We start from the raw sequence: 23,895 nt of genomic DNA on the forward strand, positions 1-23,895 counted from the left end.
ACCTACCTTCTAAATACTTAAATCCCTTTGGGAGCCCAAGATCATAAAGTAATTCCATCCTTTTTTGCTGCATGGAAACTATCAAGATTTATCAATCTCTGGAGTTAATATTGACCCTAGCTCTTAATTCCCTTTCAGTTAACAAGCCCCCATATGTCCATTTTTGTATCTTTGCCTATGATATCCCTATATGCTACATTTGTATTTTAAGTAGATTTACAATACAGATGCTTATATGTGCTCTTAGTATAAAATTAGTTTCTCTAGGGAGGCTTTGCCCAGAGACCTGAGAAAATGGAAGTTTTTGTTTTTAAAGTGTTTAAAGATTATTTAATTTTTACATAGTATAAGATGTTTCTAATTGGGTTGGAAAGGTGATATTTTGTTTTGTTTTGTTTTTTCCATTATGCCACATCTACTCACAAAAACTTAATAATTTCGTAAACTAAAAAGACAGCCAGCATACCCCTTTACAGTCCAAAATTATGCTTGTATGATACAAAAAATGTGGGGATATATAATCAGTGCTTCAATTATTAATCATCCTTTATTTATACCTAGATTTTTGGGATTCTCCAATTAAAAGGCATTTCTAAAATTCTACTAAAATTTTTTTGGTCTCAAAAACATTGAGAGTTGAAAATTTTTTCACCAAGATCATATCATCTCCACAAAATACACAAGCTGGGTGAATTTCTGGGATGTTAGGCCATTGAAGGATTTTTAGAGGTTTTATGACACTTTTACTCTTTTTATGCCCAATCCACTCAAAAATGACAGACTCCAGGGACCACCCAGCAAAATCCCTCTGTGGGAGTCAGACACTGATCCTGATCCCTATCTCAGACTCCTCAGTGTCATACAAAACACTTAAGGATGTTATAGGAACAGTTAGTAAATGAGCATAATAGGCAATCCATAGTGTTTTTAAATCGATACTAAAAAATTATGTTCATGTCATGTAAATTGCCTTAAAATATATTATACATATAAAATACTATGTTAAAATTAAATATAATATGTCAGCTGTAAAGGTGAAAAAGTAGCTAACTAAAAGTTCACAAATAATCTCTTTTCAGATTTTGTGTGTTTTCTCCTCAGCCAAAAGCCTCAAGATTCACTTGCAGCAGCCTACCTCTTCATTTATGTTGGATTGCTCTTTAAACATTAGAATATCTTGTAATAATAAGTTAAAGATTTCTCCTGACACAAGTCATTGTTGATTTCACTGTTATAGGGAAAAGGCTCTAGGGCGGCAGATAAGGCTGTTGCCATGGTGATGAAGGAGATACCGAGGGAGGAGTCTGCTGAAGAAAAGCCCCTCCTTACTATGACATCACAGGTGGGCAGACCCATAGGGTTCCTGTAGGAAGCTGACATATGTTAATATATCAGACATTGTGATTTTTAACTAGAAAAAAAAAAACATTAACTTGAACCAATTTTTAAAAAACACAGTTTCAATGAAACAATTTTACAATATAAAATGAAAACCAAAATTGCTAAAAAAAAAAAAAAGGAAAATTCCATCATTTAGTTATTTGTGGATATTAATTTTCATTACTCAACTTTAGTTTTAAAAAAATGTATGTGCAAGTAAACCATGTTGCTTCTTTATAAAGTAATCTTGTTAACAACTTTGGGAAAGAAATAACAATTAAGTTAATGGTACATTTGAACAACAACAACCAAAAAAAAAAAAAAAATCAAATTCCTGTGAATACATACAAGTTCTATTGTATACATATGTCAGTTTACCAGTAGAATATCTAAATTTTCTTAAATGTTAAATATATTTATGTTGTGACTATGCATACTATATATATATATATATATGTCTATACATATTTATGTGGATAACTAATTTACAGGAATGAGCCAGAAGTCCCTGAGTCCCCATGCAGAAAATGGCATTTGTGACCCCTCTTATACTTAGTGACCTTGACAACAAAAATATCATCTCTATTATAAGCGCATGAGAGCCATTTTCAGCATTTATTATAACAAGGATAGAAAAAAGTTTGCATTTGTATGCAAAGACACGCTGAGACTGTGAATCCTGTATGTCCTCAGGGACTTTTGAAACACCCTGTAAAATCCACATAAATATGTATAATATACTCATCACCACTCTGTGGAACTATCAGTTTTAAATTCTTAAATGAAAAATATTTTTACTTGCATTTATCTTATAATTTAGATTAGATTGTTATCTTAAACATTTCTTTTTCTCTGTAATGCAATAGTAAATGCAGTGATTCAGTTCCAATTATATGAACATGTCTAGAATTAGAAACATGTCCATTTACAGTCCTCATGAAAGGCATTTATATCAAAAGCTAAATTATGGCAACTTATTTTTAGAATATCATCAGATCACATCCCCAGCTGCTGCCAACATGTGTGGTTTTATTTTATTCTAAACACTGTGTTGTAAGTAATGAAAATCATAACAACATACAACAATCAAAATTGAATAATAAAAAAAGTTATCAAAGATTCCTAGGACTTTGGGATAAATTTTATATTGTGAGTTTTTTATCCATAAAGAAGAGAGGCTTCTTCCCAATCACACTTAGTAGTAGTTAGAAAGAAATTTGCTTTATATTTACCAAGGTCTCCATTCTTTACTTAATTTACATAGTAAAACATACACAGTTTTACACTGATCTCCTGCCCTTTGTAGAATCCATGTCCAAAATATTCAGCTCACAGTTCCTCAGGTAAATGCTATGGGAGGTGAGAACTAGCTGGGAGTCCTTGGTTAATGACAGCCGTGTTCATCGGTAGATAAGAGCTACCCAGATTTGCCATTGGCATAGTTGTGCTATAACATATCATTCAGAATATCACAAGTTAGGACAGGTTCCAGTAACCAAAATTCTTTTCCCTAAACCATGCATTGCTATGTGCTTTCCAGTAATCCCTTTCAAAGGTCCGAAATTGCCATTATAACCTAAGCTTGAATTTAAAAAATAATGCAAAATATTATTTTTGATTTTTTAACTTAGAAAAGAAATTGTGATTATTACCATTTTTTCATATTCAGAACATTTGTGTGTAGCAAGTTCCTTCTTTAATCCCCATCTAATGTTGCATTGACTGTTTTTGAGGTACGAGTTACAATTTTACTGCATGAAGATTATGTAATGCTTTCTTTGATGCATCATATTCTTGTTGCGTACTGGCTAGTTTATGAATCAGCAAACAGAGTTATGATTCATAAAATGCAATGCACCTGTTGTGTTGATAATTTTATGGAACTAATTCAGTGACAGCTGTGATACAATGATTTCTCAGTCAAATGACGCTTTATTAGTTGACATACTTTTTCCACTGTATACAAGTGGCTTCTTCCCTACTATGCACCAGTGGTGTGCACAAGCCAAAAAGCGGCAGAATGATCCAAAAAAGTGAGTACTCCTCATAGCAACCATAGCATCCAATCTGTGTACCATACCACATTCTTACCTGTTATCCTGTGTGAGTGTATCAGTGTCTTGAAATATGTTTGTCCCAGCATCTCCTATAAAGCCCCTTGTGACATAGCGCTACATACGACCGAATACATTGACTCATCTTCATCACTGGTACATCGATGCCAGTGGCTCATTCATAGATTCCAGATATGTCCGAAGCTAATTGCTGCTCTCAATAATGTCCTTAGGACGATTATAACTGGTTAAATACAAAACCAGTTCTTGAAACCCTGGGTCCCCAACTCGTTTAATAACTGTTCAGTCAACAGGTTGTAAGTGCAGAATAGTTTATATTGAAGCATTTTTTTTGGATTATATGATGATTACAATCACTTTTAGAGAGGTTGAACCAAACATACTCCAGTGAAGTCATTTATAATACACTGAACGAATTGAACTAAAACAGAAGAGTTGGCCGGGTGACCTGAATTCAGAAATTTCTGGGCCCCTGGAAGTTGCTTTTTGTTTAATTTAATTATTAATTCTATATTAACAAACAATATGTCCAGCACTTCATAGAAGCTCGGGTTCATGCTGTCCTAGACTAACACTTTAAGTCAAGAGTATGTAAACAAGAGTGCATTGATGAAAGGTCTAAAGGAAAAATAGTATGCCCTCAAGTCTTTGGGGGAAAAAGTTTCTGTAGGCCTGGGCTGTCCAACACAGGAGCTGCTGGTCATACGTGGCTATTGAGAGCTTTGTGGGTCCCCACAATTGAGATGGGCTCAATGTATAAAATACACACCTGATTTTGAAGATTTACCCCAAGAAAAGGAATATAAACTATGGCATTAATAATGTTTACATGTTGAAATGATCGTTTTTGGATACATTGGGCAAAAAAAAATACATTCTTAAAATTATTTTTCAACTGTTTCTTTTCCATTTTTTGAAAGTGGCTACTAGAAAATTTTAAATTATCAGTTTCTCATGGTAGTTCTATTGTACAGCATAAAGACTGTAATAATATAAGTTAATCCAACTTGAAGATAGAAGGAACAACTATGTGCCAAAGGATTGATTATATCATTAAAAAAATTATTCTTCTTTATGAGAATAAAATTATGTTAGCGAATGTTTTTTTCTCATAAGGAACCATCAAAAGTTTCCATTTTAACCACCTCCCCTGGTAGGTGGGTTTTTTTTTTTAGCAAGATATATATTATTCATCTTTTGCTATAGAGCACAGTATCTTAAAACTGTGCATTTCAGATGTCTTCTTGCTAAGGGAATTTTTATTTATTTATTATTTTTTTTTTTTTTTTTTGCAAACTCAGCCTGTGTGTTTCTATCTGTCTCCACTCCTTATACCTTGATACTGAAATTATTTTTGTGTCTGATAAACATAAAAAGAATAATGTCCTTGATTGGAAAAACATTCTCAAGGCTACTAAATATAGCCTTGTTTGGATTTCTATTACCAACCTGAAACAATTGCTTTATGTTCTCCTGCCTGCCTCAGTGTTAGTACTACCCTAGCTGTAAACAGTAATATCTATCCATTTCCCCATGAAGAGATTCACATTTTTTAAGTCTAACTTTTCTGTCAAGAAAATAGATAGAGTTGGTTGACATTTAGATCAAGTCAAAGAGTTGAAAGTGATTACATGGTTATCCTTCACTAGACGCCCCCCCTGGGACCCATGTGTAGGAACTGGGGTGGAGGGAGGGGAACAGAGCAGAACCATTAGTACTATTACCAGCTCACAAGAAATTAATTCTCTCAGGTGTCAGAGTTTACTATGACAAAACTCTCAAAGTCTGAATACTTAAAGGAGGGCATGCTAATGATTTCGTTAGTCGTCTTGTCTTTTCAATGGATTGAGTCAGTTAACAAAACTTACCATTAGTTTTGATAGGGTCACTGTTTTGATGGGCATCGCACAAATTTCCGAACTTGCATAAGACTAATAAAGCCATAAACAAGTAGTGCAATTACAAAATTATGGATGAAAACCTACTTAAAAATGACACATACTTTAATCAACAATGTCACAAATGATAAGGGAATTTTCAAAATGCATAAAAATATATCTATTAAAATCATATTTATATTTTACATAGAAAAAAATCTTAATTTTTTTCTATTATTTAGATGAGGTAAGAGACATGGTAAATTATTACAAATTTTTTAAGTCAACAGTTCAGCTATGAGATACTTGTCAACTGTTTTTCAACTTACTAGCTTCAGTGTTTTAACTTTTAAAATTATTTTTTAAGTACTAAAATGTTTAAAAATAAACACAGAATATTTTACTTTAAACTAAAACAGCAGTTTGAGATCATCAACCTGAAGTGTAAAAGTATGGGATAATGGATTATTACCATTGACAGACCTTGTTTTATCATGTAAAATGTATTTTGGTTTGGAGTTAATTCTTAGTGATAGAGGTTATCACAAACCCTTAGCTCTGTATTTTTTAATGAAACACCTAAGCAATACATTGTTTAAAGGTAAATAAACTTAGATTGAAGTCACAAAACAAACTATATAAACATACACTGGAGTTTAAGTAACAGGCAGTGTTTAAAGGCAAAATACTCTACTTTCATCTTGGTTAAATATTCCCCTGTAGCTTAGATGACATAACAATTTAATTTTTTAACACTGAAATTAGAGAAATTCAAGTTGAACTAAGGCAAATGCATTTTTAGATAAAGTTTTAAAATAGGCAATAATTTATTAAAGCTGGATGTGATCCAGCTGAAATTAGAGAAATTAGAGAAATTAGAAATTAGAGAAATTCAAGTTGAACTAAGGCAAATGCATTTTTAGATAAAGTTTTAAAATAGACAATAATTTATTAAAGCTGGATGTGATCGTCTGCATTTCTGCTCAATACTAAACACGGTATTGATAATAAAATAAGAACCAATTTGGTCATGTGGTGGCTAATATTAGCCACTGTCTAAGTCATAAGTAAATTGAAGGCATTTGACTGAATATTTCATTCACATCCTATGATTACAAGGAAAGTGTAAAGGTTCGATAGTCTGTTGAATTCTCCGTGACCAGGAAACCCCTCCATGTTAAGTGCTCAACTGTCTTTTTACTCCTGCGGTGTCCTTTTGTTTCCATGCCCACTGACCGTGTAAGGGTTTTCCCTTGAAGTCTTCAGATTTGGATCTCTGATTTAAAATCCCTGAGTGAAGTAGTAGGGTTGTTTTGAAGTGTCACTGGCCTCCCATATACCTTGGTCCATTTCCTTCTTCCAAGGATGGCGTAAGGCAGACCTATGCCCTTATTTTTCTCATTAGGCCTTCACTCTTTGCATCCTTGACTGTTTGGTAGAAGCCTGGCATTTGGAAATGAACCTTTAGTAACTCTAGTTTTCCAAATTTTTAAATGATGTGACGCTGGGGGAAAATGGGTTTAGATTTATGGTTTAAAGCCTGCCAGGGAATTGGTAAACATTTCTGAGGACCACCGGCCTCTCAGTGAGTTGATCAAACCCAGTATGAAATTGAGGATGCTCATGTAATCATTCTTTTGTACAATTTAGCATTCAGTTTGACAATAAATCAGTCAATATTTATTAAACTGCTGCTATGAGATACAAAAGTTAACTGGATAAGATCTGTACCCTCAAAGAGGTGATAGTCTAGTAGGGGAAAAACAGGTTAACACTAAAGTCTAAGACTGGATAACACCTGGGAACGTGGAGATGCTGTAAGAAGGCCCTCATTGCCTAGTGCTGAAGAAGGTTCCCAGACGATGTGCCAGTGGAATGGGGTTCTGGAAGAGGAGTAAGAATCTGTCACCATTAGAAAGGCTTGACTGATTTAAATATTGAGAGGAGGAACAGAGAAGGATAAGAAATGAAAATTTTAAATGTAAACAAAGTGAGGAGACAAAGGCCCTACAAACTAATGAAGTGGGTCATTTTAATTCAGATATGATAATCTGATTGATCCAAATTGCAGTCATTCTAACTTAATTATTTAAAAATGGCAACATTTTGTGCTCGCTTCGGCAGCACATATACTAAAAATGGCAACATTTTGACTCACCTTTTACTATTTTTATAACATCAATATACTCTGTACTCAAAGGGTGAAATGAGGTAAGTTCATAAAGCATTTTCAAACTGAAGGAAGTAATTCTAAGAGAAAGTCAATAAGTCATATCCTACCACTGAATAAAGAGAGAATAAATGGCATACAGTTTGGAAGCAAAGCTGAGGGGAACTCTTTGGGGGATTTGTTCAGTTTGCAATTGTCTTTTATGACCTAAAAGATTTACTTATTCTCTAGTCACTGTAGGAAAACCATAAATTTGTTTGAAAATGAGGAGCAGGCCATGTGAAAAGTTATTCCTATCTATACAAATAAAAATAAAATGAGACTTAGTCTGGCTAAAATAATGATTCCCAAACTCATCCAACTGAAGACACAATTCAAAATTGGAATGTTTGAGATAGATATTTTTATATCCTCAGTTTCTCCAAAGTCACTGTCCCATTTGGTAGGGACAGTGATCTTTATTGATTTTATTGATCCCCTCTTATATGAAAACATTCTATTTGAAGTTGTGAAGGATATAAGTATGAGTAAGACCTAGTCTCTGACCTCAGAGCTTATAAGAAAAGGTTTCATGATATTTCTTGTTTCATCTTCCATATCTCCATCAAAACCAAAAAACTTTCAGTTCCCAAAATTAGCTTTCCATGATCTCTGAAATCTGACCCTTCATCTTTTTCACCCCAGAGACCTGCCACCATCCCCCACGCCAACCCCAGCATTTCCCAACAGACTGTGTGAAAAACACGGGCTCAGAAAGTAGTTTGCTATTTCGCCTTTGATTTGTAACTATGTAAGAAAGCCACAGAAACAGCTCAGTTATGGGAATTGGGCAGACCTAACAACTCCCTCAGTCTGGGAGTGACATGTGCTGGGAAACTAGACAGTAGGTGTGGAAGAGACGCAGGCCTTATGAGGCAGAGGAGAAGCCGTGCCTCAGTCCTGGGCTCCCAAGGGTCTCTCTGAACAACCTTCTCTTTAGTATGTCTTCCTGTGCTGAGAAAATCTGAGAGTGCTACATGTGCTTTCTCCAGAAAATAAGTCTGAAGTTTCATGGAGAGGCTCCAAAGAAATCCTATTACCTTAGACAGACCTGCCTAAAAGGACAAGGCCTCTCAATTAACTGTGCCTTTTCCTGTTTTTCCATTTAGTTGTCTATGTCGACAAGGGCCCTTCTAGAAATCTTTTATCAAATTCAGACTATAAGTTTTTAGTGTTTACAACTAAAAGTATCCGTAGAGATCTAACACCCTGGTCTTCTAAAACTATACCTAATTTAGGCCAGTTCCACGTATCTACTCACAGAGCTGTGATATAGGAATAAATTATTAGTCCCTGTTTTTACAAAGGAATTTAAGTATATCCAAAATGAAGAAACAAATAAAGAAAATAAGACTTAATTTTCATTTTATGCTTCTCTCAAAATATTGCCTTACAAATCTGGAGATTTTTTAGGCACATCTTTTTCTTAGAACAAGTAGAAAACTAGATGGCTATGCCCATTTTAAGAAAGGCTAATCTAAAAGCTCCTGAAAAACTAAGACAGTTAATTTAGGAATTAACCACTTGCATATCATGAGTATAGTTCTTCCCTTAACCGTGGAAACAGGACCTAAGGAAGTTTGGATTCTAAGAGATGCAAAATAACTGAAAGTAAATAATTGGCTGCCACTGATTAACTAGAGACCAACCAAAAATCGCACTGAAGGATTTCTGAAATTAGAGAACAGCCAGTGGGAAAAGACAACTGAATTGATAGAAATCTATTTTATGTATAGATTTTCAGAAATATATCTACTGGATACCTGTACAGTTAATATAAGTTATTTCCTACTCTCCCCAAATAATGCTTGTCATGCACCGCAAAAGCATCCCAAGGAAATGTAAGGAAGGATATGTGCCCATAGATGACTTGAGCTTTTGAAGAGAGAGAGGAGAGGAGAACATTTATCCACATACATACAGATCTGTGTGTGTGCACTTAATCACATAACGCTGACTGCCCACCCTAACCAGAATGTGTCACCTCAACGTCTGAGGCCACTCTTCCGGGTCTCAGTAATGTTTTGTCCATGTGGAGAGTAGGAACTGTGACGCAAGAGGTGTCATTTTCTACCTATTGAAATTTAGAGAATAATTCTAAAACAGTTCTAGGAGAAAAAAAAAAAGGCTTGAGCTTTAAAAACTGCAGTTGGCTGCATCAAAAATATGTTGACAGTGCTAAAAGGCTCATTCCCCATCCCTTGGTATTTTTTTTCTTCCTTGGCCCTCCCTATTTATTTATTTATTTATTTATTTATTTATTTATTTATTGGTAGGCCTGCTATTCTCATTTTGTTGCAAGGCTGCATTGTAATTCATCTGATTCTGCAGTTTAACAAAGCCCTTTGATACCTGTGTTCATTTGTTCTCAGCTGGTGAATGAGCAGCAAGAAAGCAGACCCCTCTTGAGTCCCTCCATCGATGACTTTCTCTGTGAAACCAAATCGGAGGCAATAGCAAGGCCAGTAACGTCCAACACAGCCGGTAATTCTTTCACTTTTAACTAATCCTCAAGTAGAGCTAATTTTCACTGCAATGAAATGCATATTTTCTCTCTGTAATGCGTCTGAAGTGGAGAATAATGTTTGCAACCGAACGAATGTTGAGGACATACACTATTCCACATAAACTAATACATCGCTCTGTATTCCACAAGAACGCGCAATGTATTTTACCCAACCAACTTGGCTGAACAGTAGCGCACCACTATCAGCAATGAATCATTTCTCCATGCATATTTACATCTTTGCATCTCAAGTCACATTACAAGGAATCTTTCAAACAAAAGCATCTATTTCAGAGTAAGGTTTTTCAAAGTTCTGGCTGAAAATATTCTGTCCGACCAAAGACCAGTAAAATAAAAATGTAGGCAGCCCCTTCGAGTGGATTGAAATGACAAAATTAAAAGTCTTAGAGATTGGAAATGTTATAGAGCCAATTTCATTTTTCTGTCACGTAAATGTGTTACTTGTTTCCTCTTAAGACAATTTATTTGATTGGGCGCCTGGGTGGCTCAGTCGGTTAAGCATCTGCCTTCAGCTCAGGTCATGGTCCCAGGGTCCTGGGATCAAGCCCCGCATCGGGCTCTGTGCTCAACAGGGAGCCTGCTTCTCCCTCTCCCACTGCCTGCCTGTCTGCCTACTTATGCTCTCTCTCTCCCTCTGTCAAATAAATAAATAAAATCTTAAAAAAAAAAAAAAGACAATTTATTTGAACGTTCTTCTGGAATTAAACCTACCCAAACAGTGAACTCTCATCTGTATAGGCACGTACCTATAGGCCCTAGTAAGTATTCATCCAGTGAGTGGATGCAGGATGCCACTGGGATGAATCACACCTCCCCTAGTCCCCTCTGCATTTTCCAGTTCTCACTGATGCTAAAACTAAGTCACTTAGTTAGGGTTCACCCTGACGGAGCTACATAAGATCTGACGCAAACACTACTTTTCACCTTCTGTATCGGAGGCAGCCTTTCTGCATTGATTTCATTCAGTCAGCGTTCACATTCAAAGGCATGTTGTTCAAATAAGGATGAAAAAATGATGTTTGGAGTCAAAGAACAAAGGCTATGTTGGATTGCAGGAGAGGGTTTAATGGAGAAAGGAGAGAACAATTATGTACTGTCTTGTTCAGTGCTGTCCATTTCCCTATCATGTCCTCAGCTTGCTGTTGCCCGCTATTTTTTCATTATACTTTTAAGTAAGTGAAGAAAATCGTGGGGGGGGCGGGGGCGGGGAAGGAAATTGTAATTTTTTCTTAAATGCTAAAAGTTACAACAGCAAAAGTAACTAACACAAGACAGAGGCAGTTAATGCAGGAGTGTGGTCTACGGTCTCTGGGGTCAAACTTGGCAACGTCAAGCCCCAGCTGTGCCACTTAGTGGCTCTTGTCCTTGGGCAAGTTGCTTAACTAAGTCTGTTTCCTCATCTACAATAACAACATCTATATCTCATGGGTTACTTGGGAAGATGAAATGAAGCAATCTATGTAAGCTCTAACAGATGTTACCATTACTGTTAGATATCAGGTTAGAAAAACAGTGTACTCAACACTTCCCTTTTCAGATGCACTAACTTTCTTTCTACCACACAAAAGCAATCATTTCCTAACTTCAACCATCACTTTGAGTGATCAAGCAAATAAAATTGTTTTGGTACATTTAAGCAGGAAATTAACCAAGTTCAGATCCTACCAGATCAGATTTATCCCCCTTATCTATGAAACTGGAGCTCACCCCTCCAAAACTGGAGAGCTACCCTTAGAAAAATACAGAGGAGAATTGTGTCTCTAATTTCAGGAAAGTCCATGAGAATTGGATACACGGAGAAGTTCCCACTGTTCAAAAAAAAAAAAAAAAAAAAAAAAGTTGCAAAGCATAGAATTCTCACATCTTGATTCCAGTATCTTCTGCACTTTCCAACTCCCACTGATGCTAAAACTAAGTCATTTAGGAAGGGCCCACCAGAGAGAGCAACATGATATTTGATTCAAAAGTCACTTTTCACCTTGGTTTTTCTAACATATAAAAGAGACTTACAAAATATTGGAGGAAAAAACTCAAAAGAATATGTAATTTTTTTATGATTGCGATACTACAGAATTGCCTTCTGTACTCATTTTCTAGGCTTTCGTGACAAAATACCACAAACTGAGTGGATTATACAACAGAATTTATTGTCTTACAATTCTGGAAGCTAGAAGGCCAAAATTAAGGTGTCAGCAGGGCCGTTCTCTCTGAAGGTGCTCAGGAAGAAACTGTCCTAGGCCTCTTTTCTAGTTTCTGGTAGTCCCTTGGCTTGTGGCAACATGACTCCAATCTTCATATGACATTCTCCCTGTGTGCATGTCTTCCTCTGTGTGTCTGTCTCTTTATCCAAATTTCCCTTTTTCATAAGGACACCCGCCGTATTGGATTAGGCGCCTACTCCAATATGACTCATCTTAACTAATTCTATTTCCAACAGCCCTATTTCTAAATAAAGTCACATCCCAAGGTACTAGAGGGTTAGGACTTCAACATATGAATTGGGGAGGGGGGACACAGTTCAGTCCACAACACCCTCCAAAGCAGAGGTTCAAGAAAAATAGTATTTTGAGACTGTCCTCAGCACTCAGTACATCTGGGTCACACAGATTTTTATCCTGAAGAAATACTGGTGTTCGATAGTGTTTTTTAATCTTAAAAGTATATCTCAAGGCACAAACACTATATATTTTTAATACCTGAGAAATATAATTTTTAAAAAATATTGCAGAACCCACTACTTGGTATCTCAATATGCAACATTATTATACATCTTTAAACAGGAAAAATTTTATCATACATATACCTTGGAAAGAATTCCAATCTGGTCCAATAATTTTATAGCTAAGGTTTCTGGGCAAAAGATATAGTTACCATTTTCTGTCCAAATTTTTAATAAAAAAATAGTAATTTTAAATAGAGCATTGTCATTTTATAGAATAGTATGAAATTACATTGAGAAATCAGGACAGTCATTGAACTTTAAGTGTCTGTTACATCCCAGGTATTATTTATATCTTTACACTTACAGAATGGATATTAAACAATCTTGGAGTAAAATATGAAAGAAAACCTGCTTCAAGGTTGTACCAGATCAATCAAGAAGAAATTTGAAGAACCTTATGTTAAGAGAGGCATTTATACTTGGCATTTTCTTCTAATGAAAAAATAAAGCTAGTGTGCCACCATCATAACATTTACTTAAATATTTAAGGAATATAGCTCTTATATATATTAGCACAGAATGCAATATAGGTAATATTTATCTCTTCCAAATGTCACTCAGATGATAGGGTTTTTTCCTCTACTGACTTTAAGAGAACATATTAATCTTCTGTCTCATAGAAGTTCTAAATTATAATCTTTTTCTTAAGTATTTTAATTATCTTTTTTACTTTCTGCTCGTTTCTACTTTAGGATTAACTTTTTGTTATCCCATAGTGATAATATCAAGCAGATCAAATAAGGATATTTTTAATTTCTTTGCCATTAACACCCTAAATTATCTTTAATCTAGATGATAGCTAATTCCTTGGCCCTCTCAAACTGTATCCCTAGATGGTAGGTAGGCTAATATCATTGCTAATATCCTTGATTTTAAAATGACAAATAAATATATATTATCACAGATGCATATATCAAATGCTCAGAACATAACTAGACAATGGATGTTTTAAGATCATGATTACATTATAGGACAACTATTTACTATAAAACTATTTACTATAAAATTTGCAATAATAACTTGTTGGTCTGTAATCTCCCAAAAAATCTAACATATGTCAAAGTACAGGAAAGATTCTTTCCTAAAGACCAAGTAGAACAGGAGGTCTTTGTTTTGCATTTATCAATCTGAATTATCTAAAAGAATTTTATCCCTCAACTTGAGCCTTTAGGTGGATAGTTATTATAGAAGAAACATTTTTCATGGTTTAAAAAAATAATAATTTCACTCCTTGATATGTGACCCATATACCTCTATAAGAGACCCATATATGGATGGGAAGAGCTACCCTTAACAAAGTTCACACTCCTGTCACAGCCACCTAATTAAATATTTTAATTGCAAAATTAGTGTAATATTTACAAAATACATTTTTATGAAGTCCAAGTAGCAGTGAAGCCAATGGCATGCTTCTTGAGAGAACTTAGAAATTAGGAAGTAGCTTGCTTGAGTTGCCTGGGTGGCTCAGTCGGTTAAGCGTCCGCCTTTGGCTCGGGTCATGATCCCAGGGTCCTGGGATCAAGCCCCGCATCAGGCTCCCTGCTCAGTGGGCAGCCTGCTTCTCCCTCTCCTTCTGCTGCTCCCCTTGCTCTCTCTCTCTGTCAAATGAATAAATAAAATCTTTAAAATCTTAAAAAAAAAAAAAAAAGAAAGAAATTTGGGAAGTAGCTTTAATTACATAACTCAATAAAATAAGCAAAAATTCGTTGAATTATTTAAGTCCAATGTTCGACATCACTAGCAAAATCCTTCCTAAGGGAATTTGCTTTGTAGCCACTATTTTAAAGAATACCAGGTTTCTAGAATGCCAGGGTAGCTTACAAAACAGAACAGAGATCCCATCAGCTCCTTGTGGCACATTCTGTGACTGCACCAGTCAGAGCTGTCCCTTGATCTGTCCTCTCTAACCACTCTATGTACATTTATTCCTTAAAAGAAATTCACTAAAAATCTGAGGCTCATTATATTATAGTGGTGTGAATAGCATTGTACTTATCACCAAAGCATCAAATCAGAGCTTCGTAATAGGTGCTATTTTATTTTAACTGTTCTAAGCAGCCTCACCTCCTACAGCCCAAGTAATCTAACATTTGTAAACATCTTCGGCACCCCATAGGAGCCTTCCAGTTCAATAGGTGATCTTCAGTCAGGGGTCGTTGAGATAAATGGAAACAAATACTTACATAGTATCTTGCAGCTTCCATCTTCAGGAAGTTCCACCAATGAAATTAGGTGACCCAAAAAAAAAAAAGTTTCTGAGATTATCAACTATTTAAATTATGCCTCAGACTACCCAAACTGCCAGATGATTGGGAGCTAAACAAAAAATAATCAAAGGCATATCAAAGGAGTTCAGCACATTGCGTCCAGGTTCAGATAAAGTCTAGCGAAGAGTGGTGACAAACGCATGCTTGGGAGTGATAGGGCCTGTGTTTGCATCCTGGCATGGACACTGCCCTACAAACTGTGTTAGTGTCCTATTGCTGCTGTAGCAAATTACTGCAAGTTTAGTGGCTTAAGACAGCACAAATTTATCATCTACAATTCTGGAAGTCACCAGTCCTAAAGTCAAGGTGTCAGCAGAGCCACACTCCTTCTGGAGACTCTAAAGGAGAATTTGTCTCCCTGCCTTTTCCAGCTTCCGGGAGTACCTGCAATTCCTTGGCTTGTGTCCCCTTCCACCCATCCCATTTCTAAAGCCAGCAACATAGCTTCTTCAAGCCTGTCCCTCTGTCTCTCTCTCTTTCTCTCTTTCTTTCTCTCTCTCTCTCTCGCTGTCACACACACACACACACATGCACATACACACATACACACATTTTCCCATCCACTGTAAGAAGTGGTTATCACAATGTAGACACAGATTCCAGAACCCAAACTTTCATGTGCTTAAGAGAATCTTTAAAACTGGGTTAAGAAGATCAGCAGAGCAAATATCCCCTTCCATGCCAAGATATGCCCCCTTCAAAGTCCATATGGAAGAGTGAGACCCTTTATTTCTAAGTCTTAACTAAAGTGCATATGCATACAATACACACACACACACACACACTTGTTAAAATGCAATTTGTCTTTCTCCAGAAAGTAAAAGGCTGCACCCATCCTTCTATGCTTTAGAAATTGTAGTCCCTAAGGACTCTCTCAGCTTCAAAGCTTACCATTCAAACTCCAAGCCACCCCCTTCATCAACGGGGGGACAAATAGGGCTTTTTGTGTGTGCTAAGCATTTGTTTCACATTTGCTGGGCAAAGAACAAAGGAACAGAGAGCTCAGAACCAACACAGGAAGTGCCCAGGCCAGTTTGGAGAGGCAAAGAATGTTGCTGAGCCAGGTTTGAATTTGCATTTCACTCTTTTAGTAATTCATTTATTCTGAATGGTGAGAAGCAGATATAGAATTAAATTAATACTCACCACTTACTATTCTGTAACAAATGTATTTCCTATATACGAGTAGACAAGTCCTATATAATTTGCTTCTAAAAGAAGTATAGGAACAAGTGACTAATTCCTAATTGTTTGTACAATTAGTAAAAAGACATATATGGCATTCCAGAGACTGTTACCCATTTCCTTCCTTCTATTATAAGGAAATCTTGGTGGGCCTAGAATCTCTGCCAACATAATAGTGGCCTGGAAATTTCTGTTTAAACATTCAAAGAATATGAAATGTGTTACATCCTAGCCTGTTTTGGCTGCTTGCCATGCTTAAATTTTAGACACCAAGCCAGGAAGCTTAGCTCTAAAAGCCACTTCTTTCCCCCCACTTTGAGGTTCTTGCTGGCCACAAAACACTGCTCATATCTCAGAGCATCTTTGCCCTGGAAAGTGGCTCCCATCTCCTCAGGAAGACTCAGATGAGATAAGCTGATACTTTCAGGCCATTTTCTGATACATTTACTTCATAGCATCCTCTGTAGACCAATACCTTTGTCTCATTCTCTGTTTTATTCCCAGTGGTGTTTCTCCTTTCTGTCAATGTACAGGTCTGCTTCTTGCCCAAAATAAAAAAAAAAAAAAAAAAAAAGCAGGGAGAATAGGAGGAGATCAACAAAAAAGAAAGAAAAGCATCACAAATTGGCCACCAAAGAATTTATTGAGTACCTATTGTATGCCTGGCACTTTACATAGTCAATATACAAATTAGATAAGTTCATCTTCATATCATACCTAAACAATTTAACCTGCATTTTTCAGAGGACGAAACTGAAACTCAGTGAAGTCAAGAAACTTACTCAGAGTCACACAGCTAAGCAGTGGTAGAGCTAGGTCTTTCCACTTCACCATTAACATCCAACCACTGTGATTTGTAATTGAAATCAGAAAACAAGATTATTGAGAATACAGCCTAACAAACTATCCTAAGGATCCTGTAGGGGTGGTTAGCTCATGAGGACAGTGTGGTACTAAAGAAATCCAGGTTGTGAGCTCCACTGAGCCCTGACCCCACCTTGAGTTTAAGCAGGAAGCATATGGAAAGAGTGCTGAGATATCAACAAAAATCCATTCCTTACCAAGAGGACAAGCCGAGAGGTCAGAGAGGAGGAATGGTGCAGTCATAGTTGTAGACGGTGCCAGAAAGAGTTAACACCAGGATTTCTCTGTCACTTTGTTGACTTTCCTAAACTATCTGGGTGAACAGATCCCAGACCAGGAAGCCACCAGGCCAGTCCAGAAGCCAGCTCTCAGGTGCTTGAGCTGGTGGAGAGGCAGGGCTGAAGGGACCGTCCCCGATTGAAATTTTCCATTTCTTACGATGAGCTAGTCACACCCTGGTGACTTGCACTGTAAGAGAAAGAAAGATGAAGAGTTACAAAGCTTGCCTTTTGCATTCTCCTTTGCCTACTTTACATCTGAACAAATTATTTCTGCCTTCATTAGAGTATTTAATACAATGTAATCAACCTGCTAGGAAGTTAAAGTGTAGCCATTTTATGGTTTGTTACATTGAAATTTAAATTTGCATATTAAGCAGCAAAGGCATTAACATGTGTACCTATTCATCAGCTATGGATTGTAAAATATTCCTCTGGTGTGAGCCCAAATAGCAAGCCGTTTTCTGATTGAACTGCTTAATTAAATAAAAGATGATTAGCAGCATTCCTTTATATCCTGTATACTTTAGTAGTTCGAAATTTAAAACACAAAGACATTAGAAACTTTTCCAAATCTTCCTCATAACTATTTTGCAAACATATTTCTGAATACGGTAGACTCTTCTCTGGAAAAACTGTGCTGTAAAATATATCTCTCTATAAATAAGGCAAAGCAATAAAGTAAATAGTACCTGAATTCATATTCGATTTTATTATTTTAATTTTACTTAAACTTTCATCACTGGTGAGGCTGGTCTAAGTCTTATTTTGTGTACTGTGCCAAAATAAAGGAAAACAGATAGCAAACTTTTTAGTCTAAATGCAGACCATCTTTAGAAATCAATGGTGAGCTAACTTAATTTGATACTTCTTTTTTTCATTAGCTTTTGATGTAGTGTTCCATGATTCATTATTTGCGTATAACACCCAGTGCTCATCGCAATAAGTGCCCTCCTTAATACCCATCACTGGGCTAACCCATCCCCCACCCCCTTTCCCTCTGAAACCCTCAGTTTGTTTCCCAGAGTCTGTAGTCTCTCATGGTTTGTCTCCCCCTCTGATTTCCTCACCTTCATTTTTCCCTTCCTTCTCCTAATGTCCTCCATGCTATTTCTTATGTTCCACATATGAGTGAAACCATATGATAATTGTCTTTCTCTGCTTGACTTATTTCACTTAGCATAATCCCCTCCAGTTCCATCCATGGCAGTGTAAATGGTGGGTATTCATCCTTTCTGATGGCTGAGTAATATTCCATTGTATATATGGACCACATCTTCTTTACCCATTCGAAATGGGCAGAAGACATGAACAGACACTTCTCCAAAGAAGACATATGAATGGCTAATAGACACATGAAAAAATGTTCAACATCATTAGCCATCAGGGAAATTTCAAATCAAAACCACACTGAGATACCACCTAACAACAGTTAGAATGGCAAAAATTAACAAGGCAGGAAACAACAAATGTTGGAGAGGATGTGGAGAAAGGGGAACCCCCTTACACTGTTGGTGGGAATGCAAGTTGGTACAGCCACTTTGGAAAACAGTATGGAGGAAGTTCCTCAAAAAGTTAAAAATAGAGCTACCCTATGACCCAGCAATTGCACTACTGGGTATTTATCCCAAAGATACAGAGGTAGTAAAAAGAAGGGGCACATGCCCCCCAAGGTTCATAGCAGCAATGTCCACAATAGCCAAACTGTGGAAGGAGCTGAGATGCCTTTCACCAGACAAATGGGTAATTTGATACTTCTAACCTACCCTACAACCACAAAATCCTTCAGCACCCAACTGAAACTTATTTTGAAAAAATAACTTCAGAGCAGTGAGTGAGTTTATCTTAACCTTTTCCATCTCTGATAGTATTGACCACAGGCTTAGATCTCCTTGACCTGAGTGAACCTGTCTCTCAAACCCAAACCAAAGCCAAGAAGTTGGAGGCCTCATCAAAAACCTCATCCCTCAAGAAAAAGGCTGATGGATCTGATCTTATCAGTGCAGATGCTGAGCAGAGAGGCCAGCCTCTCCGAGGCCCAGAGACATCATCCTTAGATTTAGGTAAGGTAATAGCATGTGTCGGCTGCTGCTGGCCCTTGCCTTAATACAAGGAAGTTCCACAAATGACATGAAAACCATGAGCAAAGGAGTAGAAAAGATTAATTCCATGAAGGAATATGGGCAGCACACATTCTTTTGTGCTTGAATTAAATAGCATTTGGGGAGCTCAGTTTTGTATAACTGATGTGGGTCCATTCATTTATTTATTCAACCTACCTGTGTTGAATTCTTGACAGATGGCAGGTGCCCTATGAGGCATTGGAGTTACAAGTAAGAATGAGACATGAATCTTGCTCTCTAGGAGCATTTAGTCTAGAGTGGGAGATAGCCAGAAAAAGAAAGAGGGAGAGAACAGCTTTAACACAAGGTCCAGGAACAGCCAGCCAGAACATGTAACATGCATGGGGATATATCTGATATAATAATAACAGCTACCATTTATTGATGGTTTATCACGTCCAGGACTATGCTACATGATTCACATGCATTAGCCCATTAATTCATCGAAAACTTAAAATTTAAATAATTTGCCCAAGATCTCAGTTAGTATGAGGAAGACCTAGAATCTGAGCATGTTCTGATTAACTTCTGAAAGCCCATACTTTTATCTACTGTACATCTTCCTGAGAAAGGAGAGCTTAACTTCATCTCATGGAACCAATCAAATTATGGTCTCCTTTCTCAGGAGAAAGAAAAGTGGCAGATAATTCAGAAAGCCAAGGGCAACATGTCCCCTCTCCCCTGCCATGTCCCTCTCCGAGGCCTGTCTCTTTAGAGGAAAGCTTTATAACTATCTCCAATACTTCCTCACTATCAATGTGTTCTAGGTTTTTTTCAGCTGTACAGATGAATAATGAAATTTACACACTTATATAAGGATATATTATTAAATGCATTACAACATAACACAATAAACTTAAAAGTGAAACTTTCATTTCTCTCCTTTTGAGAAAATGTCCTGTGAAGAAGTCATAAAAATACTTAAAGAACTTTGGAGGACACCGACTGCAAACCTATCTTTTTAGAAATGAAAAAACTGGCCCCCAAAGTTGTTTAAGTGATTTATTTACAGTCACACACCTGTTAATGAGAGCAAACCCAGCCAAATTCCTTATCTGTAAGAATTAAACCACAGGGAGAAAATGGTTCTAGCATTCTCTTGGCTTTCTCCATTGCCTCCTTTCTTTCTAGTCCCATTATTCATTCCCTCATTTGATGAAAAATTAAGCAATTTTACAAAAGCTGTGAAAAGTGTTCCATTTTCTTCTCACCTCCTTTTAACAGTGAGGTTCATCTCTTTAAACAGAATTTCTTTCTAGAAACATGCCAGAAGTGCCTCAAAGCCACCTCCTTAGCTGGAGGCAGCTAGGATAGTACTCCATATGTTCATTCCCATGGGTTTCCATGGATTTATACACAGAATTCAGAATGCACATAGCTCTTGAAATAAGTTCAGATAAACAATTTGATTGTTTAACTAAAAGCAATCCAGTTTCTTTTACTAGGTCTCATTTTTATTTAGCTAAACATGTTTTAATTAATTTTCATGAATCTTAAAAAGTTGGTCTTGGGTTTAGGAGCATCAGCTGAGTGAAGTTCACTTATATAAGACTTCTTAATTTCTCTTCTTCTCTCTGCACCTCATAATCCACTGTCCCCATTACCCCTTTCCTATCTCCTTCATAGACATTCAAACACAACTGGAAAAATGGGATGATGTTAAGTTTCATGGAGATCGAAATAGCAAAGGGCATCCAATGGCAGAGAGAAAATCATGCTCATCTAGAACTGGATCAAAAGAACTTTTATGGTAAGATATTTTAATATCAGAAAATAGCTAATGGTGTGTCAGATGTATGGGTATTTCTCCTGTGTGCTGAAGTAGCCAATGAGTTAAGTCAATCCAAATACTTGGTGCTATGTATAACTAGGTATCAATGTTAATTGTTATGGCTTCTAAAACTAAGTATTTCATCTGAATTGTCAAAAATTAAGCCAAAAATGATTTGGGTAGACTCGTAATTCAGTATTCAATATTTGTTCAGTATTTGTTGATAATTCTTTGAATGTGTAACTGAGCTGATCAATAAAAATAGGTTTATACATGTATGTACATATATGTGCATATTCAATATATTACATGAATGGTAGTTAAAGTAAATGTTTCTGGTTACACAGGTAACCTTTTCTGACTATCTTAATCATCACTGTCAGATAATGCACTAATTGAGAATAACCTGTGGATACCCATGAAAAAAATTGGCTATCTGAATTTTACCATGCTTTTCGAGCTTCCTAAAGGACAGCATGTCTCATTCTTCTGTTGCCCCTTGCACATCTCCATTTATTATGACATTTCAAGTTCTATATAAAGATCAAATCACACCAGGAACACTTTGTGAGATGCTCCCCTCCCCAAAACACAAGGCTTTCAATAAAGCAGAACTGTTGGTAACAAAACTGGGATTGCATTTATTTACTGTTTGTACATAATTGAACCGAATTCTAAATCAGAGATAATTACAGCTAGCACATTGCAACCCCTTAAATTTCAAAAGTGGTCATTGTAATAAAATTATTATAGAAGTTATCTTTTTCATCAAAATTCTGATGAGAGCTTTGTTATTATGGCTCTCAACGATCCAAATGAACTAGGTTTCTTGACTGGTTTTCTAGCTGAGTTTGTTTCTCGGTATGCATTGATCTCCTTTATTCATCCCTTATAGGTCCTCAGAGCACAGATCTCAACCAGAACTAAGCGGTGGGAAAAGCGCCCTGAACTCCGAGTCGGCTTCTGAGTTGGAATTAGTGCCTCCAACACAGGTAACAAAAGAAAAAGAGAGAGAGAGACATTCTTTAATGAGCCCACCTTTTTTTTCTTTTTTCTTTTTTTTTTTTAATTTAGAGAGAGAGTGTGTGTGTGGGGGGGGGGGGGGGGGGGCAGGGGGAGAAAGAGTATCCCAAGCAGGCTCCACACCCAGCCAGAAGCCCAAATGGGGGCTCGGCCTCACAACCCCGAGATCATGCCCGGAGCCAAAATCAAGAGTGTGATGCCCAACCGACTGAGCCATCCAGGCGCCCCAGACCCACCTTTTCTAATAGATAATTTATATCTTAAATATTTTATTTAGATTTTCACAAAAATTTTGAAGTATTTTTTCTATATTCTGTATTTCATATGCTTTCTCACTCAATAATCTGTCTCGATGTCTGAGATAACTGATGATATATATTATATATATATATATTTGGCTAGTTAACTGATGATAAATATATATATATATATATATATATATATATATATATTTGGCTAGAACATGTCTTAATGAATTCACTATATATTTAGCACTTTTTCTTTTTTCTACCATTTACTTTTCCATCATTTTGCAATACAAAATCTCTTCTACTCCAGTATTAGCAGTATTTATACAACAGAACACCAAGAAGAGGAACTTACATTTTGAGTGTTCATTCACATGTATGCCCTGTGGACCCAGGTACTTATATATCAGGATCCTGACTATCACATTAAAATAAATTTTACGTTAAGGAACAAATAATTACAGTATTAGCAGTAATGATAATACTAAGAGCAATCATTTGTGAGTAGCCACTAAGTATTAGGGACTTTACTCTGTGCTTTTCATATGTTATATCTAATACTCAAATAATCCTATGAATTATTATTATCTTCATTTTTTTAAAGATTTTATTTATTTATTTATTTAAGAGAGAGAGCACAAGCCAGGGAAGGGGCAGAGGGAGACAGTGAAGCAGACTTCCCGTTGAGCAGGGAGCCCGATGCGGGGCTCAATCCCAGGACCCTGGGATCATGACCTGAGCCGAAGGCAGATGCTTAACTGACTGAGCCACCCAGGCACCCCTTATTAGCCTCATTTTAAGGATGCTTTAAAAAGTTTTGGTGAAGTCAAAATCTTTTTTCTGGGGTACCCAACTAATCACTTTATTACCCCTATTTTGTAGATGGGAAACTAAGGCACAGTGACATTAAGAAAATTGTCTATGCACCCAGAACCAGTATGTGGCATAGAGAAGGAGGACACACACAGATAGGAAGTGTTGAGGAAATGGAAGTCCTCTGGAAACTTTTCTAGGCCACTAAGAGAACCGCCCCCTCTCCCCATTTCTATATTCACTGGAGAGGGGTGGACATTACTGCTCCTAGGACTCTGCTGGAAGACAAGTCAACTCACTTCCAGAACAAATAACCCTGGGAAGCTTAATGAATTGTAAATGTAGCATGAAAATATATTTTCATCCTCTGTGTTCATTCTAAATGTATCTTTTTTAAAATTGATAACATTTATTAGAGAAACATTTCTTGTTAAGTGCATTAGAGATTTAGATTCAGCTAAAGTAATTGATACTGTTTCATAACCTGGATCCTTGGAACAATTTAATGTAGCAGTAAAACATTTGTTCCTGCA

General features: G+C 36.5%; 1 protein-coding gene across 6 annotated transcripts in view; it reads left to right on the forward strand.

Annotated features, from left to right (window-relative positions):
• The window catches only part of PEX5L (peroxisomal biogenesis factor 5 like), a 216,224-nt gene that overhangs the window by 121,465 nt on the left and 70,864 nt on the right, over nucleotides 1–23,895 (forward strand). For 4 of the 6 annotated variants that reach the window (XM_032407137.1, XM_032407141.1, XM_032407136.1 and 1 more), the window contains 5 exons: nucleotides 1,238–1,342; nucleotides 9,914–10,025; nucleotides 19,253–19,447; nucleotides 21,134–21,257; nucleotides 22,174–22,270. In XM_032407137.1, coding sequence (XP_032263028.1) covers nucleotides 1,238–1,342; nucleotides 9,914–10,025; nucleotides 19,253–19,447; nucleotides 21,134–21,257; nucleotides 22,174–22,270 — 633 coding nt within the window. The remainder of the gene's footprint in view (nucleotides 1–1,237; nucleotides 1,343–9,913; nucleotides 10,026–19,252; nucleotides 19,448–21,133; nucleotides 21,258–22,173; nucleotides 22,271–23,895) is intronic. The other 2 variants (XM_032407142.1, XM_032407138.1) reach the window with 1 other exon arrangement.

The sequence above is a fragment of the Phoca vitulina genome, unplaced genomic scaffold (genome assembly GCF_004348235.1).
Source record: "Phoca vitulina isolate PV1807 unplaced genomic scaffold, GSC_HSeal_1.0 scaffold8, whole genome shotgun sequence".
NCBI lineage: Eukaryota > Metazoa > Chordata > Mammalia > Carnivora > Phocidae > Phoca > Phoca vitulina.